This window comes from Sarcophilus harrisii, chromosome 1 (genome assembly GCF_902635505.1).
Source record: "Sarcophilus harrisii chromosome 1, mSarHar1.11, whole genome shotgun sequence".
NCBI classification, from domain to species: Eukaryota; Metazoa; Chordata; class Mammalia; order Dasyuromorphia; family Dasyuridae; genus Sarcophilus; species Sarcophilus harrisii.
The window spans coordinates 259,851,928-259,871,885 of record NC_045426.1 but is presented as its reverse complement, the minus strand read 5'-3'; the positions used below and the strand labels follow the sequence as shown (position 1 = coordinate 259,871,885).

Sequence of the window (19,958 nt, the reverse complement as noted above, 5' to 3'; positions counted from 1 at the left end):
GGCAAGATAAGAGGTTCAGGCAGTCTCTGATAGGAAAGGATTTTCCTTAATAACCAGGATCAATTGTGATCACAGTCCCTTTGGAAAGATTTAGACAAGTTTCTAGTACCTTGGGTCTTGGGAACAGAGCAAAGCCTGCCTTGAAATAATCATCCTACACATGAAAGGAGTGAGACAGGCTGTGGTCAGCCAGGAGGGTCTTCCACACAGACTGTCGTGGCTGGTCAACTTTTTTTCTCAAAACACTGTGAGCGTGCACTTCTACAAGCTTGTAGGCATTTTTCTTTCCAACAGGTGCTCCTTCTCTGTCAACATTTCTCTAGGAAGAATCCAATTGATCAAAGCTGTTGCTTTCAGCTTTAGCCTTCCTTTGCTAACCCAATTCTATCACAGAGACAGAGAGAATCATAGATCCAGGGTGGCAGGGACTTCAGAAGAGATTTATCTACTCCAACTCCCATGAGATGAGGAAACCAAAGCCCAGTAGTAAAGGTCAAAGGTGGGGTTTGTCACTTGATGGACAAGAGAGTCTTCCCATTGCAGCATGAAGTCTCTCTGTCAGCTAACTTACCTAACTTGCCCACTAGAGATCAATGCTTCTTTCAGAGGGCTCTGGGCTTCAGCTCAGGGCGTTACTTGACTGAGCATTCTGAGCTCATGGTTGGATACTGGGGGCTGAGGGGCATGTGGAACTGAGCTTTCCCTTCTTTTGATTGGTTCGGTTAATGTTGCTTATTTTACTTCATGACTGGCACATTCACACATCAGTGCCCCTCATCTGTATTGTGGATGTTATTAACAACTTCCCAGGGAACAAAAGACCAGAAAGGAAATGTGGACAGCTTTGAAGATTAGTCTAGAGTTCATAGTATGCATGCACATAACAGTTTTGGAACATGGCTTTTTGGAAAGGAAGAATTACTTTGTAGGAGTCTTGCTAATGATGAAAGTCTGAGGGCAGGAAAGTGTGTGTATGTAACTAGGAATTCTTTCATTTTAAAATTTTAAAATTTATTTTATTAAAGCTTTTTATTTTTCAAAACATATGCATGGATAATTCTTCAACATTAACCCTTGCAAAACCTTGTGTTCCAATTCCCCCCCTTCCCCCACTCCCTTCCCTAGATGACAAGTAGTCCAATATATGTGAAACATGGTAGAAATATATGTTAAATCCAATATATGCATACATATTTATACAATTATCTTGCATAAGAAAAATCAAATCAAGCCTGGAAAAAAAAAATGTGAAAGAAAATAAAGTGCAAGCAGACAACAACAAAAAGTAAAATTGCTATGTTGTGAGGCACCCTCAGTTCCCACAGTCCCCAATCTGGGTGAGGATGGCTCTCTTCATCACACGATCATTGGAACTGGTTTGAATCATCTCATTGTCGAAGAGAACCATGTCCATCAGAATTGATCATCATAAAATATTGATGTTGCATTGGGTACAATGATCTCCTGGTTCTGCTCACTTCACTTAGCAGGAATTCTTAATGCAAAAAGAGGAAACAGCACATGAGACGGTTAGCCTGTTGATAGTTATATGGCAGAGGCACAGTTATATAATCACAGATACAATCACACTAGGAAAGGGGATTAGGGGACACAAGAGACCAGAGTTGTATTATACAGGCAACAGAAGACCATGAAGAGTGTTGGGACAGTTCAGAAGAACTGTATGTCTCCCTTCCATATCAGCATTTTGAGGCAAAGTCCAAGCTACTCTACTTTAGTTATAGGTTCATTGACAGGAAAGTCCCTGAATATAACTGAGGAAAGGAAATGACTGTTCACATCATATAAAACTTCAGAAAGGCAATTAGCAACTTAAAGATCTTTGAGGGAATGCCTCAAAATCTTCTCAGATAGTCCACTGGTTGGGGACTTGACATATAGAAACCTATGATCCTGACTTATAGATATTATCTGAGCAGCTGTGTGGCACAGTAGATAGAGACTTGGGTCTGGAATTGGGAAGACTTAAATTTAAATATGATCTCAGTCTTTTATTAGCTGTGTGACCCTGGCCAAGTCACTTAACTTTATTTGCCTCAGTTTCCCCATTTGTAAAATGAGATGGAAAAGAAAATGGCAAACCATTCCAGTATCTTTGTCAAGAAAACCACAAATGGGATCAATAAAAGTTAAAAACGACCAAACAACAACAAAAATCACCAGTGGCTGTGTTATACTTCTTTTCTTTTTAAAATTTTCAATAGCATTTTATTTTTCAAATACATGTAAAGATAATTTTCAACATTTATTTTTGTAAGGCTTTGTGTTCCAAATTTTTCTCCTTTCCTTCCTTACTTCTCCCCTCCTCAAGACAGCAAGTAATCTGATATGTGTAATTCTTTTAAATATATTTCCATATTTATCTTGTTGAACAAGTCTTTTTTCTTTTTCTTGAAGGAACATGACAATCAGCCCCTCTAAGTATTCAAACCAACCTGTATTATTTCTTATTTCTTAAGTACCCACCAATTATGGTGCTATCATTCCCAAATCTGGCTGCCCTAGAGAACACCAGTGGTCTCCAGAAGAGAATACTATGATCTAAAGAGAATAATTTATAGGTTTACTTTTGATGATAGAAGGAATAATTTGTAGTTGGCTAAAATACTAAGATAATGATTTTGAGGTAACTCTTAATTGTGATGAGACAATACTCAACTCAGCACAATTGAGACACATTTAAATGTAGGGTCTTGTTGCTAGCAAAATTGCATAAGCAAACATTTATGTTGCCTATCTTCAGAAATAAAGATTGAATTGCACCATATATGTGGGATCATAACATCAGAGATTTAGAGCTGTAAGGGACCTAAGGAACCTTAGTACAATCTCAGGTGAGAAGAGTAAGAGCTGGTGAAGCTCATGCTGTAGGGTCACATGGATTGTATATGGCAGAGCTGGGGTTCAAAATCATGTCTTCTGACTCCAAAGCCAGAGCTTTTTCCACTGCATGAATGTATAAATTTCCAAATGTGTAAAATGAAAATTTTGGTATTTGTAGATGGATTTGAGTCAGGTTTGTCTGAATTTGGACATGAAATTGGATATTATGAAATAATATTAATATATAATAAAATATAATAATAATAAGTGGCTGAAATAAATATATATACAGCTTGGGGTACAGCAAATAGAATACCAGGCCTAGAGTCAGGAAGACCTGAATTCAAATCCAGTCTTAGACACTTACTAGCAGTGTGACCCTGGACAAATCACTTGACTCTATTTGCCTTGGTTTCCTCAGCTGTAAAATGAGCTGGAAAAGAATATGACAAACCCCTGCAGTTTCTTTGCTAAGAAAACCCCAGATGGAGTCATGAAGAGTTGGATATAACTGGAATGACTGAACAATGACATAGATGTAATTATTATATACTATGTTATATATATATAGTATAACACATCATATATATGAGTATATATGCATAAACATACATGTATATATGTGTGTATATAAACTGAATCAGATCTCTTTTGGAGAAAAGATTATGATGCATTGGGGTAAAACTCTTTTTCCAGTAAATGTGTAAGGTAGTAAGGGCAGGCATTTATAAATAGGTAAAATAGGCTTAGATAAGCCAAATTGGTGACAGAGCCTATAATTTCTAATTCTGTGTGCTCCCACCACTATCTAAAGAGTCACCCTGCATTCCCTGAATTCCTCATCATTCATATATATATATATATATATATATATATATATATATACACACACACACACACACACACACACACAAGGGAAAGGGAAAGATCTACTGGGCAAATACCATATGTACCTACATGTTTTTTTCTTTGAGCTAACCCAACCTGGTTTGGAAATATATGTTCAATTCTTTCTTGTATTGTCTTATAATTTTTTTTCTTACCATCACTTTTAGTCTATTTCTTTGCTATTTCCTGGATCCAGCCATATGGGCACCAACTTGTTTGCCCCCTTCCTGTTCTACCTTCTGTCAAAGGATCTCTGTGCTAATCATAAATTAGCACTCCCAAATTGCCACATTTACATCTACCATTGAGGAGATAGTTCTGTCTATAGTAAAAAGGAGCCTACATAATTTACATTCAAATGACATTATTCATCACATTGCATAACATCAGGATGACCATATTGGCTTCAAATGTCTTTCTGGAGAGTAGATTTCCTGTTTCACACAGACAGGAATTATCATGGCCTTCACACTTCCCATCCTCCTGGAAGCTTTGACCTCTTCCTTTTCTGACCTGGACCATTTGCCCTTCTTTAGGATGCCTCCTTCTTGGTCCTCCCCTTCTTTCCCCCACAATGGGGGTTTAATGCAAACACAGATTGGTTTTAGCCCTAATACAGCCCAGAACTCCAAACCCCAGGCAATGCATCAGCCTCAGAGTCCTCAGCAGCTGGGGCTTATGGTGAGATGTTAATTTAAAATACATTCTGCCTATATTCCCAGACTATGTGTTAGGGTCTGAGATAGGAACTTAGGGTGCAGGCAGGGAGGGACAAGGTTATCCACTTGTGGGTGAAGTCTGCTAGTCTTCTCCACAGGGACTTACACCTCCTTTCTGTCAAGGTTTCCCTGTGGCCAGGATGGTGTTCCTACGGAAGGTCAGTGGGCAGTCCTCTGAGATAAGAGATCCAGAAAGAAAGAGTACCAAGCATTCCAAGTCCAAGGGAAAACATACGGTCAGAAACTGGGCTAGAAACCAAGTTGAATAAGATACATGGATATGCTGGGACCAGTGAGTTATGGTGGAAGAGGACTTTTATTCCTGCAGCTGCTAAGTCTGAAGCTTTGGGGCCTCTTCAGCGGGGGAGTTCTAGCAAGTCAAATGTCCCCAGTAAGTCTAGCACCTTCAGGAGATGGGATGGGCCATCAGGTCTCTAAGGAAGGGTAATTGCATCTAAATTAGAAACAGAGTAGGTCAAAGCTCCTGGGCCAGTCAGTAGTAGATCAGGTCCATGAGTTGTTGCTGCATTTCCAGACTGAGTGAGAGGAAGATTCAGGGGTAGAGGGGAAGATGAATTGGTAAAAGACTTGAGTTAAAACCAGATGATACAAATAATAAGAGAAACTGAAAAGATGATAGAGCACGTGGCTTGCTTCTTCAGATTTATCAGTGAATCTTACGGGAGACTTACCATGAGAAAATATTAATAATATTTGTAAAATGATTAGACCAGTGCCCGGCACATAGTAATTACTTAAATGCTTGCTTCAGAATTCTCCCTCACCTCCCCACTAGGGAACCAAGGAAAAAGACATCATTTTTTTTTGAGTGAGACAATGGGTCTTAAGTGAAATAAATAGCATTTTATCAATGATTACAATTATTTTTATCAAATAATATTTGACAATAATAGCTAGCATTTCCATAAGATTCTGGGGTTTGCAAAGGAATTTACAGACATTCACTTGGTTTTTACAATACTGGGAGGTAGGTTTTATTATGTTACGTATTTATTATACTACTATTATCTGTTATATTTTTATATATTTATATATTTATTTAATTATGTTATTATTAATCCACTTGAAAGATGGAAAACTCAAGCTTAGATAAAAGAAATGATTGATTCATATTGATAGAGCTAGTTATGTATCTGTGGAAGGATTTGAACGCAGGTCTTCAGGGTTATGAGTACCATAAGCTATCTATTATACCACACTGCTTCTCTAATTATAGAAAGTAGCTAATATATACTGAGTAGGCATTTCTACAACACACTTCATAAATCCTTGGGTATTTACAGGGAATGAAATGTTTTAGAATGGAAAAAGAAATGGAAAGATTAAGGGGAGTGGAAAAGAATTGAAAGGGGTCCTCTAAGGCATGGTTTAATGGCTTCTGCAGGTCTCCACATTGAAACAGGATACAAAGAAGGTGAAATAGGGTACAAAATAAAGTAAAAAGTGTTCCTTAGAATGATCCAAATGTTAGAAATAGGGAAGAGAGAACATTTTAAGAATTACTTGAAAAAGTAAGGTTGGCTTAGTTCAAGCCTAATACAGTCTTTATACATTAACAGAGAGGCAGTATTGCCTAATAGATGGGCTTAGGATGGGAATCTAAATAGATTTGTGAGGTCCTTGCATTGACTTTGGCAAAATTATTTATTTTGGTTCTGCTATTTATCACCTATGTGACTGCCCCCTCTAGGCCTCCTTCCTTCTAAGCCCCTAATCTCATAATCCTCTCAGGGCCGTCATTTTCCCCCCATCTATAAAATAATGGCTATACGAAAGATGAAAAATATTTAAATAATCCCAAACTCGAAGCCCATTTTAGATGTAACTCATAAAATATTTTAGAAACTTATCCTGTCCTTCTTCCTTCTTTCTCATTCTTCCTCATTCCTGGAAGTATCAAGAATTTTGCATACCTGATGGACAAAACTTGATTACTAAGAAATAGATTCTGAAGCAGCTGGATGAAAATAAGCGTGGAAAAATCACAATCCTTTAAAAACTTGGGTTTTCTGTGGTTTACTCAAAAAAATGGAGAACCATTGGTCATGATTCAAACTTGATCCAGGATCCTCCTAGAATACCACTTGCCAGTCTCTTTAAAAGACAAACCTTTCCATTCTATGGTTTATTGTTAATAATTTGCAATCAGCATTGTCTATTGTATTTAATCTGAGTTTTTTTGCCTTTTAATATTTTAATTTAAATTATATCTATATTTATATCTATATCTATATCTATATATATATATATAGAGAGAGAGAGAGAGAGAAAATTCTTTAGACTTTCTTTTACTCTTTATTTTTAGCTTACACAAGCCTTCCTCTATTTCTTGTAATTCTTCATGTTTAATACTCATTATCATTCAGTTACATATGCTTTACTTTCTTTTATCACATCACAATTTGTTTACTTATCTCCATTTTGGGGGCACATAATTTATTTCCATATTTTTGCTATTGCAAAGTAGTACTTATGTGAATATTTTGGTTGTGTAATACCTTTTTGTCATTATCTCCTTAAGTTGAGGGGCTGAGAAAGAATTGGAATGGGTCTCCAAAGTCATGCTTTAATAGCTTCCTTTTTCACTATTCTTCCTCATTTCTTTGTTATGTTATCAAAAGGCACTGGTATGGTGTGGGGAAGCAGGGGATGGATGAGAAAACTTAGTTTTTGCCTTACACACACACACACACACACACACACACACACACACACACACCCCTCTAGGTTCAAAAGGAATTCTCTCACTTGTAAAGTGAAACACTCATACTATACTTCTTCCTTTATATTCCTTCCTAAGAGTCCTCTCCCAGTCAAATATATTTCAGCAGTTCAAAAAGCTGTTTTCTTTCTCAGATCTTCCTATTTATAGCTTACAGTTGTTGGCATGTACTCATGGCTCTGACTATTTAATTTATATCTCTTGCGTGCCTCAGGAAACTTTGGAATCTGTGCATTTCTTTGGTGGATGCAATTGTCTTCTTCCATTCCCTGTCTTCCTTTCTTCCCGTTCCTTTCCCAATCATCTCCATCATCTTGGTGACACAAATGAAAATCCAAGACCATTTTGATTTCAGTGATTGCAGCTTACAACAGTTTCCACGTAAACAAGTGGGCCCCTGGCCAGCAAAACTTGCAATTCAGATAATGAAAAGGTGTCATGGACATGAAGAGAATCACAGAGGATGCACGCTGTAATTACAAATTAGATTGGAAAGTCTTGTTTCCCATGTGAAAGGGCCCCGTTGGATCCACAGTAGTTAAATAAAAAGAGAAGGATGCTGGTAAAGGTGCCCATCAATGCTAAATGCATTATGGGGACAAAGAAAGAGAGTGATAAACAGTATTTCAGGGTTTGTACGTGTCTACTAACCCATTCTGTATAGATTATAGCAACAGCGGAGCCCGTGGCATGGAAGGTTCCATGGAAACACATTTCCTGCTGCAACTACTCAAGCTGCTGGGGGAAGAGGGGGAAGGGCAGTGTTGGAAAAAAGGCAAGAATATCATCTACATTTATATCTTAAAAGTGAAAAACTGTACAGATCCTACACTAGACTGGTAGGAATTAAGATTGAGAAATAATAAAAAATAATGAAGAATAGAAAGAATCACACTTAAAAGTGGATCATGTGTATTCTCCAAAACTCCTGTGGAAAACAGTGTCAGTGTGTCTTGCTGGGGATTATAGAGTTTCCTTTGTATACTGTCTGGCATAGAATGCCATTCATTGAAGGTTTTTGATGAGGAACTAATTCATAGGGGAATGTGCCATGTTTTTCTTATCTCATCTAGTTCTCTAATTATGCTTAATAAGAACTTATGTTCAAAAAATTAATTTCACAATCTGAAAAAAAGATCTGGATCTACTACAAGCTTAATAGGAATAATTCATGATCGCATTTGGGATTTTGTTGGCAGAGATACTGGAGTGGTTTGTCATTTTCTTCTCTAGTTCATTTTACAGATGAGGAAACTGAGGCAGATAGAATAAGATAAACATTGGATCACACAGTAAGCACTGGCCTGGAGCACTGGTGTCAGAAAAACTTGAGTTCTGACTGCAGACAGTTACTAGCTGTGTGACCCTGGGCAAGTCACTTACCCCAGTTTGCCTCAGTTTCCTCATCTGTTAAATGAACTGGAGAAGGAAATGGCAAAACCAATGGAAAAAACCCCAGATGGGATCTTGAAGAATCAGACACGACTGACAACAATTGAGCAAGTCCTCTGAGAACGAAGGAAAAACAACAATCCTCCCCACAAGCCCTCCAAATACTTTTAAATAATGATTCTAAACAAATTTTAGAACCCACAAAAAGACTAAGTGAAATAATTTTCTAGCCCAGGGCAACTGAGGTTAGAAAGGTCTGTTGCACCAGGGTGAGAGTGGAGCATAGTCCAGTGCAGACTGGACCTTTGCAAACCAGGGTGACTGAATTTGTGGGAGAAGTGGCAGTTTCCAGACCACTCAGTCCACAGATGGTAAGGGAATCAGCCAACAAATCAAAAGGAGATTTACAATACCAAGGGCAGGACTCTATACTTGGATCTGGGCGTCAGTACTGGATCTTAGTCCCAGTGGAAGGAGCATTAATGCAGCAGAGCTTGTAGCTGCAGGGCAGCAGAGACCCTCATCACAATTCCAGGTTTGGAAGGAATACTTGTGGTAGCTCACAAACCAGACTAGGAAAGTAGGAAACACATCTCTCCCTAGATCATACCCTCTCAAAAGGGTCAAAAACTCAAAGATCCCCAAAATTACCTTTGAAAACATGAAGCTTGGGAACATGCCCTCTTCACTCGGGAAACATAGCTTTAGCATAGACTTAAACGTCAAGAAACATGCTGGAAAATGAGCAAACCGCAGGAAAAAAAAGTTCTGGTGGTGAGGATGATCAAAACACACACTCAGAAAGCAACAAAGTCAAAATTCCTGTATCCAAAGCCTCAAAGAAAAAAATATGAATTGGTCTCAGGCTGTGGAAGAACTCAAAAAGAATTTTAAAAATCAAGAGAAATAGTGGAAAAATTGGGAAGAGAAATGAAAATGATATAATGCTGAATAAAACAATAAAATATAAGCCATTCCTCAATTGATAAATGGTCAAATGATATGAATAATCAGTTTACAGACAAAGTAACCAAAGCTATCTACAGTCATATGATAAAGATGCTCTAAATCACTATTGATGAGAGAATGCAAATTAAAATAATTCTGAGCTATTACCTCATACACTCAGATTGGCTAAAATGACTGAAAAGGAAAATGACAAATGTTGGAGGGGATATGGAAAAATTAAAACACTAATGTTGTTTGTTGTAATATGATAATGATGTGTTTGTGAACTGATTCAACCATTCTGGAAAGAAAATTTGGAATTACAGCCAAAGAACCATATAACCATGCAAACCCTTTGACTAAGCAATATCACTAGTGGGTCTGTATCCCAAAGAGATAAAAAACAAAAAGGAAAATAAACTACACATAGGAAACTATTTATAGTAGCTCTTTTGGTGGTGGCAAAAATTGAAAACTGAGGGGATGAACATCAATTGGAATGGTTGAACAAGTTTTTGTATATGATTATGATGGAATACTATTGTGCTTTAAGAAATGATGAGCAGGATGCTTTCAGAAAAACATGGAAAGACCTACATTAATTGATGTAAAGTGAAATGAACAAAACTAGTACATTGTACATAGTAACAGCAATATTATATGAGGATCTACTATGAATAACTTAGCTATTCTCAATGATACAATGATCCAAAACAACTCTGTAGGCCTTACAACGAAAGGTACTGTCCATCTCCAGAGAAAGAACTGGTAGAGCCTGAATGCAGATCAAAGATACTTTTTCTTTACTTTTCTTGTTTTTTGTTTTTTTTTTTGGTCTGAGTTTTCTTTCACAAAATGACATAGAAATATATTTTCCATTACCCCACATGTATAAATCTATGTGAAATTGCTTGCCTTCAATGGGGAGGGAGGAAGAGGAGAGAGAAAAAATTTGGAACTCAAAATTTAAAAAAATGTTAAAATTGTTTTTTATATATAATTAAAAATATATTAAATAAGAAGAGAGAGTTTAAGGAACTGGGGACATTTAGCCTGGAGAAGAGAACACTCAGGAGAAACGTAATAGCTATCTCTAAGTATCCAAACGTCTTATTGGAAAAGGATTAGATTTATTTCATTACTCTCCAGAGGGCATAGCCAGACAAAATGAATAGATGTAAATTATAGAGAGGCTACAAAAAACACTCCCTCTCTTGATATTTTTACTTACTACTACCTGGAATTTGCTCCCTCCTTTCTGCCTTCTATTTTCCCTGGCTTCCTTCAAGTCTTAGCTAAAAGCTTATCATTTATACCATGTAGGAGTCCTCAAACTTTTTAAATAGGGGGCCAGTTCACTGTCCCTCAGACTGTTGGAGGGCCGGACTATAGTAAAAACAAAAACTTTGTTTTGTGGGCCTTTAAATAAAGAAACTTCATAGCCCTGGGTGAGGGGGATAATCATCCTCAGCTGCTGCATCTGGCCCATGGCGGTAGTTTGAGGACCCCGGTAGGATACCTTTCTTGTTTTCCCTTAATTCTTGTGTCTTCCCTTTATTGACCATCTTCTATTTATGTTGTATATTGTTGATTTGCATATAATTGTTCATATGTTGTCTCCATTAGATTGTGAGTGAGCTCCTTGAGATTAGGGATTATCTTTCTTTTTTTTTAATCATTTATTTATTTATTTTAATTGAAGTTTTTAATTTTCAAAATATGCAAGGATAATTTTTTTCAACATTGACTCTTGTAAAATCCTGTGTTCCAATTTCCTTCTCCCTCCCCTAGATGGCATGTAATCCAATATATGTAAAACATGATAAAAATATGTGTTAAAAGGGATTATCTTTCATTAGTATTTGTTTGTTTTTGTGTGAGGTAATCAGGGTTAAGTGAGGGTCACTCATCTAGTAAGGGGAAAGTGTTGGAGGTCGTATTTGAACTCAGGTCTTCCTTACTCCGGAGCTGGTCCTCTATCCACTGTGTCACCACTTTTGTCTTTCTTTATATTCTCACTACTTTAGAGCAGTGCCTGGCACATAGTGGGTGCTTAATAAAGATTTATTGACTGATTTGACAGTGTAGACTTGGTGTCAGGAAAAACTAACAATTAGAGCTAAGAAGCATAAAACGCAATCATCTTTTTATGGTACTATGTTATAGAACTATTTGTTTTATTACATAAATTAAAAATAATTTTTTAAAAAGTGAATGGGTTACATGGGGAGGTAGTGGCTTCCCCTTCCTTGGAAGTCTTCAATCAGAGGCTGATTAAGGACTTGCTAAGTCTATTGTGGTGGGAATTGCTTTCAGGTTATGGGTTGGAGGAAATGGTTATTGAGACACTTTTTAATTTCAAAATTCTGTTATTCTGTAATTGCACAGGAAAAATGATGACAATGTTTCCATGATTTTTTTTTCTCCTGCTGCAGGATTATCCTATGGGTTGGTAGATATTGTTGTGATCCCATTATTGCCTCTATTGATTCTCAACATCCATCCGGTACCAGAACCCTGGCACCCTTTGGGAGGCCCTCAGGATCTTTTAACTGGCAACGTGTACTTTCCTGCTGGCATTCTCTAAAGCCGTTTAGATCAGCTCAAGAAGCAGCTCTGGGTCACAGTCCCTTCCCAGTAGAAAAAGGCTTTTAGTGAACCTTGAGACCCAGGAGTTGGGCCATACCTCATTCCTGACTCCTGCTGTCCCCAAAGACTTTCCTCAGAAGAAACACCCGATGAAGTGAGCTCCTGAGGCCGGTGCCTGCTGATGCTAAATCTCCCCCTCTCCCTCCTGAGGCTCTCCCGGCTTGAGGGCTTGCCCAGCAGCAATGTTGCAGTGTAAGCATGCAGAGGAGTTCAGTTTTGGTCCTCGGGCCTTGAAGGACGCCCTCATCTCCACCAACCCTGTTCTACAGGAACTCTATGCTAAGGCTTTTTCCACCACTGAGAGGCTTTTCCTCTCTGAAGCGTACAACCCACAGAGGACCCTCTTCTGTACCCTGGTGATCAGGACTGCCTTTGACTGGCTCCTGAGCCACCCTGATGCTCCAGAGGACTTTGAGACCTTCTACCACTCTCTCCTCAGGAGGAAACAGAGCATGTGCAGGAAGCATATTTACCTACAGCCAATAGGTAGGCTGGGTTGGGGAAGGGGTAGATGAACTTGGTTTTGGGCTCCAGGCTTCACACCCTGATCTGGACAGGTCAGGATGGTAAAGGGTCTAGGTCTATATTAAAGTCTCTCAGGCCCCCCTCGAGGAAGATTTCTGTAATTTATAATTCTTAGAAGTTATAACCCAGAGTACTTTGAGGTCTCTAAGCTGCAAAATATTTTGCCTCAAGCAGTATTTAAAGAACTTAGGAGAGTAAGAGAGAGGGAGGGAGGGAGGGAGGAAAGGAGAGGGAATGTGTATATAGATAGATTGAGAGAGACAGACAGAGAGACACATACAGACAGACAGAGATACCAACATAGAGCCAGAGAGACAGAAATAGAAAAACAGACACACACAGAGAGACAGAAATAGAGACAGAGAGACACAAAGACAGAAAGACAAAACGAGACAGACAGACACAAAGTGGGGGAAAGAAAGAGAGACACACACACAAAGATAGAGACAGAGAGAAAGATAGATACAGAGAGACACAAAAGAGGGGTGAAGAGAGAGAAACAGAGACAGACAGGTAGAAAGACAGACAAACACAGAGAGAGAAAGAGAGACACAGAGAGGGGAGAAGAGAGAGGCAGACAGGCACACACACACACACAAAGGCAGAGAGAGACAGAGAGACAGACACAGAGAGAGACACACACAGGAACAGAGATAGATAAAGAGAAACACAAAAACACACAGAAACAGACACACAGAAAGACAGAGAGATAGAGAGAGAGAAAGGGACAGACACACAGAGAGACCACACACACACACAGACATAGCTATAGAGAGAAACACGTAGGGAGAATAGCAGGATCTGGTTAATAATTTCCATTGGGAATAACAATAATGGAGGCAAGAGAGCTGGATAGTTTATTTATTCCTGTGCTGAGAGAGGCAGAGAGGGGGAAAAAATCGCATCGTTTCAGGAACTTTTTGAAAAGAAATGTGATGGCTTCCTACTCCCTTCCCATCCTCCTCCTAATACTGTTGATTCTTTGACTTCTAGAGCAAGGTATAATGGAGAAACACTAACCAATGAGTATTAGCAATATCTTAGATATGAGAGAGAACACTGGTCCAGCAGGTGTGTTGCTGAATTAAATTGGATAGAGGTGTCCACCCAGAAGCTAGGGGGCTACTCTGAGAAGAAGGAGGACAGCTATAGCTGCTCAACAAATTCTGTTGCAATACCACACTCAGAGAGAAGGGGACCCTAACTCCAAAGTTCTAGACTGACTTGAATCTCTATCTCAGGCAAGCATCACTAAGCGCCAGAGCCTGAAAAGCCAGCCATTTGGATTTTACCTGATCCTTGTAGGTAGATAATTCACCTTGCATTATAGAGTTGACCATGACTATGAAATGAGTGCAACTTGATTGTGTGTCTTCTTCATTGGCGGTTTCTTTGGACTGTGCAGACAAACAGGGTATGTCCAAAACAGAAACTGACCACTCTGTTTCTCTTCCTAGATCTAAGTGAAGGCCCTGTAGGGAGTTCCCTCCTGGACTGTCTCCGAGGATGTGTGGAATCTTTCTTCCTGGGGCTTCGGGTAAAGTGCCTTCCCTCTGTACCAATCTCTTCCATCCACTGCTGCTTCCGTCATAATCGGGACTCTGACAAGATCCAGCTCCATGCCGGTCAGTTTGGATTGGGAGTAAGGATTGCAAGTGGTATTATCTGGTTCTGATCAGTTAGGGAAAATGCCATTCTTGACCTGTATGCCCTGTGGAAGAAGGAAAGTGGAGAGGATGAAATCCTGTTTTTGTGGGAGAAAAAAGCTAAGTGCGTTGGAAAGTGAAATTTCCACAACTAGATTGATGGGTACCTATTTCCCTTACTGCGTTGGAAAATGAAATTTCCACAACTAGATTGATGGGTACCTATTTCCCTTACTCTAGGTAATTACTTTAAAAAAAAAAAAAGCCTTATTCATAATAAGATATCCCAAGGAATATAGTAGAGTGAAAGAATCCCCTTAGAATGGCTGGTAATTGAGCATCTCTACTGTTTTTGGTCTCCAAGGGACATATCTAATTGAAGGTTAGGTTCTTTATAGGGATTTTATGCTATATAAGGACTTTATATTATAGGCCAGGGAAGGTACTTTATATATGAAGACAGGATAGAGGGCAGATGGGAGAGGTTGTAATTGATTGATAGGATCGCTCTCATTCAGTTGTACATGGACATAGTTGTAGAACTAGAGGTGTTTCAGTTCAAAGTCTTCATTTTTCAAATGACCTTGTCCAAGGTCATACTTCTGACTCCAGTGCTAGTGTTCTTTTCACTGTATGATTGTTATAGGATGCTTAAAGTGAAGTTTGGAGAATCCCAATCACTCTCTCCCCCCACCACATACACACACACACACACACACACACACACAAAATTCACTATGAAAGTGGAATATGAACCTTGGTCCTCTGGCTGGGAAAAGTCCCAAAAGGACTATGTTCCTCTCTTAGTTATTGTTTTCCTGGAGAATATTCTGCCATTTGGCATGCCTCTGCTTAGATGATTTTGCTTCTTTCTCTTTTAATAATCATCTGATTGGGCCAGCCCTAAGATCTTAGGTCCGGAGAGTTAGAACTAAAAAGAACTTGGGAGGCCATCAAATCAACCTCCTCAATTTACAGAGGACACTACTGCAACATATTCAACATATATAGGACTGCTTGCCATCTAGGGGAGGGGGTAGAGGGAGGGAGGGGAAAAATCGGAACAGAAGTGAGTGCAAGGGATAATGTTGTAAAAAAATTATCCTGGCATGGGTTCTGTCAATAAAAAGTTATTATAATAATAATTAAAAAAAAAAAGAAAAAAAGAAAACAAAGGACACAAAACAACTAAAAAAAAAATTTTACAGAGGACACCTCAAGAGAGAAGTTAAGTGAACTTGCCCAGATTCACACATCTTGTTACATGTATGTGTATAGAACATATGTACATGTATATTATATATATATATATTTATATATACATATAGTTTCTTTTTCAAAAAACTATGTGAGTTCTCAATGTCATACAAATTTTCTTCTATGACTATTGAAATGTTTGTTGATTATGAAGTTCATGTTTAAAAAGGCAAAAAAATTAAAAAAAAAATTTTTAATCCCATCCCTTTCCAAATATCAGACAAATCTGCTAGTAAATGTCTGAGGCAGGATTTGGATCTGCTTATTGTCATACTATGCATTGAAAGTGGCCTTCCTCCCTGTCCTGAGGGATTAACACTGGATTTAGGGGTAAGGATGGGAACAAAAACATGAAGAATTAAAAGGAAGACTTTCTTTGGAAAGCTTACTGCATGTGAGAGCTAGAAATGGTTTTGTTAACGTTCTCAGGTTGCAAAGGCTTCCTCTTATTCTAAGTGTCCAAGGGGAGGAGAGGAGGGAATCTCCTTACCTTTTATTGTTTAAAGTCCTGTATGCCCTTTGATGAGCTTTTGAAAGGCCAAGAAGTAAGACTCCATTCCAGGTTTTGAGTCTACCGCTATTAAGACTTTTTCTACAATACTTGAACATATGAGAGAAGTTAGGAAATAATGATAAGGATGACAACAATTCCTCCAGAATCTCACTCCCACTTGGAGTGGGAGATTACTCCAGACAAGATAAGATTCTAAGAAAAGTTAGTTTAAAACTGCTATTTTCCTATTGTTGTTTTTGACTAATTTCCAAATTCCATAATTGATTTTTTCAAAATTTTGAGACTTTTACTAAGATATTTTGCTCATGAAACTTTTGAGAATCTGTAAGATATTACTACAGCATAAAGTTGTAGTTGCCTATGACTCTTTCCAAAATCTAGCTTACACACACATATGACATGGACATTCTGCACAGAAACAAACATAGACACAAACAAAAATGGCATGGATGAGTATTGTCCCAACTTTGCATAACACCATAAACTTGAAAAATAAAAAACATCTTATTGTTATTATCACTTGAACAAGTATCAACCATTCTTTTACACATTCACACACATAAAAAATTACTGTTAAATCTTTTAACCAGCAGAATCTTCAGGACTTGGGCTGTTTCAAAAAACAGAAAATTTGCTATCTGAAAATTATTAAGAAGATCTTAGTGGTATACAATATAGTAATAATTGCATATAATGCCTACTGTGTTTTTTCAAGCAAAGTATTAAAAAACCTATTTAGTAATAGTGTTCAAAGACAAGGGTAGGGAGACAGAGATCTCCAATAAAGTTTTCATTGCTATTTTTATGCTAAGGAGGGTTTTTACAGAAAAATTGACAAAGGTCTTTTTAGATAAGCAAAAAAGTTTTGGTATTGCTGGGTCATCTTAAGTTTAGGGTTTTTTTTTCAAATCTCACTTCTCAAAACCATCTTTCCAGGAGATCTGAGGCACATTTTACAGTCCAGATAGATGGAATACACATATAAAGACTTTTATTAGTCAGTTATGGAAATATCCATTGATGCCTAGTCACAAATTGTAAAATTTATAGCTAAAAATATTATCAATTGGACTTTAGTACCTATTCAATAGAACTTGCCAATCATTAAAGCTCCTTGAATCAGTATCACCACTATCTCAGGGCAAATGGAAAAGCCCTTCTGAGACTGGTTAACAAATACACCCATGCTGTCCAAGTTACAAGAATTTATTGCTCCTTCCACTGCTTGCAGCTGATCCCAGCTTACTTGGTAAGATTTCTTTTAGAATTTGGATTAATATATCTTTGTAAAATTTGAAATAATTTTGTCAATTCATGTGTTCCCAAATTCAAATACAGTTTTATACAATTAATATCCCTCACTAATTCCTGATAAACATTTGGAGTAACCAAATTATCCCCTCCAATTTCCATTTTGGAATTGGCCTAAAATCAGTGATAGATTGCATCCAGAATACCTCCTTTCCTGTGCTCCCCAAAACCCTCACCACCCCCAATTTTTTATTTTTTATAAAAACATTTAAAAATTTTAATTTTGAGGCTTTTCCTATTTTTTTTTTTTTTTGGTAAGGCATTAATAATACTGTGCTATTTTTCTCCCCGTAAGTATTTAAGAAAAATTATTATGGCGAGAAGTGGTATAGCAAAGAATACATATTTTCTTAAAAATTCAAAATAACCTTAAACCTTGACAATGCTTGTAAACTGCATCCTAAAATAAGACCTAGCATATTTGAAGGAAATGTACTCATGGATCTCTAGTGGGAAGAAAATATGTTCCATGTTCATAATTAAAGTATCTATGAGAATTTAAAAAAATTTTTTTTATATTGTTTTTCTGATTTTTAAGTAGTCCCTTGAAAGGTGAAGTAAGATATTTTGATTTTCCCACAGCTAATGCTCCTTAAATTAGCATTACCATTTTTAAAGGCAGATTGTTTAAATGGAGTTTTAAATTGCCTCCCTTTTCTGATAAACTGGCCAGCTTCTTTTAATTTAAATTGGATTATTTAGATAAGGAGCTAGAAAGCCTATTTGTATTTCTAAAGGAATAGCCCTTTCTCTTTCTTTTAGCTCTTTTACAGTGTTTCTTGAATTAGTTCCTTAGGTATAAGAATTTGACTTTTCTTTGGGTTTGTGTCTATGAGAGAGATCCCAATAGGAAGCCTAGAGGAGGGGAGAAGGTGTTACTTATTCCTCTCTTCCAGCATTTAGATTTCACAGTCTCTGCTCGCCTGTCTTCTTCCAAGATATGATAAAAAACATTTCCTTTAAGGATTTAAGGGAATTGTCTCTGAGGGTTGGATAAACACACCAAAATAGAGAATATAGAAATTGGAAGATCTCCCAGTCCTTTTCCTCTTAATTAATTAATACTTTCAGATACTATTCTCAGTCCCTGCTATCTGATTGATTTTGTCTTATTCCAAATTCAATATGTATACTGTATTGATATCAGCTGACAATAACCAATCTTATAAATTTTATCTTATTATATATTCTTATATGATATCTGATATCTTATATTTTATATTTGATATCTTTCCCCTGTGTCAGCCTGGTGATAAACTATTTCTTTTTTTTTTTTTTTTATTTAATAGCCTTTTATTTACAGGATATATGCATGGGTAACTTTATAGCATTAACAATTGCTAAACCTCTTGTTCCAATTTTTCACCTCTTACCCCCCACCCTCTCCCCCAGATGGCAGGATGACCAGTAGATGTTAAGTACATTAAAATATAAATTAGATACACAATAAGTATACATGACCAAAACGTTATTTTGCTGTACAAAAAGAATCAGACTCTGAAATATTGTACAATTAGCTTGTGAAGGAAATAAAAAATGCAGGTGGGCATAAATATAGGGATTGGGAATTCAATGTAATGGTTTTTAGTCATCTCCCAGAGTTCTTTCTCTGGGCATAGCTGGTTCAGTTCATTACTGCTCCATTGGAAATGATTTGGTTGATCTCGTTGCTGAGGATGGCCTGGTCCATCAGAACTGGTCATCATATAGTATTGTTGTTGAAGTATATAATGATCTCCTGGTCCTGCTCATTTCACTCAGCATCAGTTCGTGTAAGTCTCTCCAGGCCTTTCTGAAATCATCCTGTTGGTCATTTCTTACAGAACAGTAATATTCCATAATATTCATATACCACAATTTATTCAGCCATTCTCCAACTGATGGACATCCATTCAGTTTCCAGTTTCTAGCCACTACAAAAAGGGCTGCCACAAACATTCGTGCACATACAGGTCCCTTTCCCTTCTTTATAATCTCTTTGGGATATAATCCCAGTAGTAACACTGCTGGATCAAAGGGTATGCACAGTTTGATAACTTTTTGAGCATAGTTCCAAACTACTCTCCATAATGGTTGGATTCGTTCACAACTCCACCAACAATGCATCAATGTCCCAGTTTTCCCGCATCCCCTCCAACAATCATCATCATTTTTTCCTGTCATTTTGCCAATCTGACAGGTGTGTAGTGGTATCTTAGAGTTGTCTTAATTTGCATTTCTCTTATTAATAATGACTTGGAGCATCTTTTCATATGACTAGAAATAGTTTCAATTTCTTCATCTGAGAATTGTCTGTTCATATCCTTTGACCATTTTTCAATTGGAGAATGGCTTGATTTTTTATAAATTAGAGTTAATTCTCTATATATTTTGGAAATGAGGCCTTTATCAGAACCTTTGTGTGTAAAAATATTTTCCCAGTTTATTGGTTCCCTTCTAATCTTGTCTGCATTAGTTTTGGATAAACTATTTCTAATGCTAAATTATTTCCAGTGATAAAGTGCATGTTGATGATCACCTTT

The 19,958-nt window shown here is 37.4% G+C and overlaps 1 protein-coding gene across 2 annotated transcripts in view; it reads left to right on the top strand.

The window, feature by feature from the left end:
* AMZ1 (archaelysin family metallopeptidase 1) overlaps nucleotides 1–19,958 on the top strand; it is a 49,365-nt gene that overhangs the window by 3,804 nt on the left and 25,603 nt on the right. For both annotated transcript variants that reach the window (XM_003761539.4, XM_031941085.1), the window contains exons 2-3: nucleotides 11,970–12,669; nucleotides 14,166–14,333. In XM_003761539.4, the coding sequence (XP_003761587.1) occupies nucleotides 12,366–12,669; nucleotides 14,166–14,333 (472 nt within the window). In that variant the 5' untranslated portion in view covers nucleotides 11,970–12,365. The remainder of the gene's footprint in view (nucleotides 1–11,969; nucleotides 12,670–14,165; nucleotides 14,334–19,958) is intronic.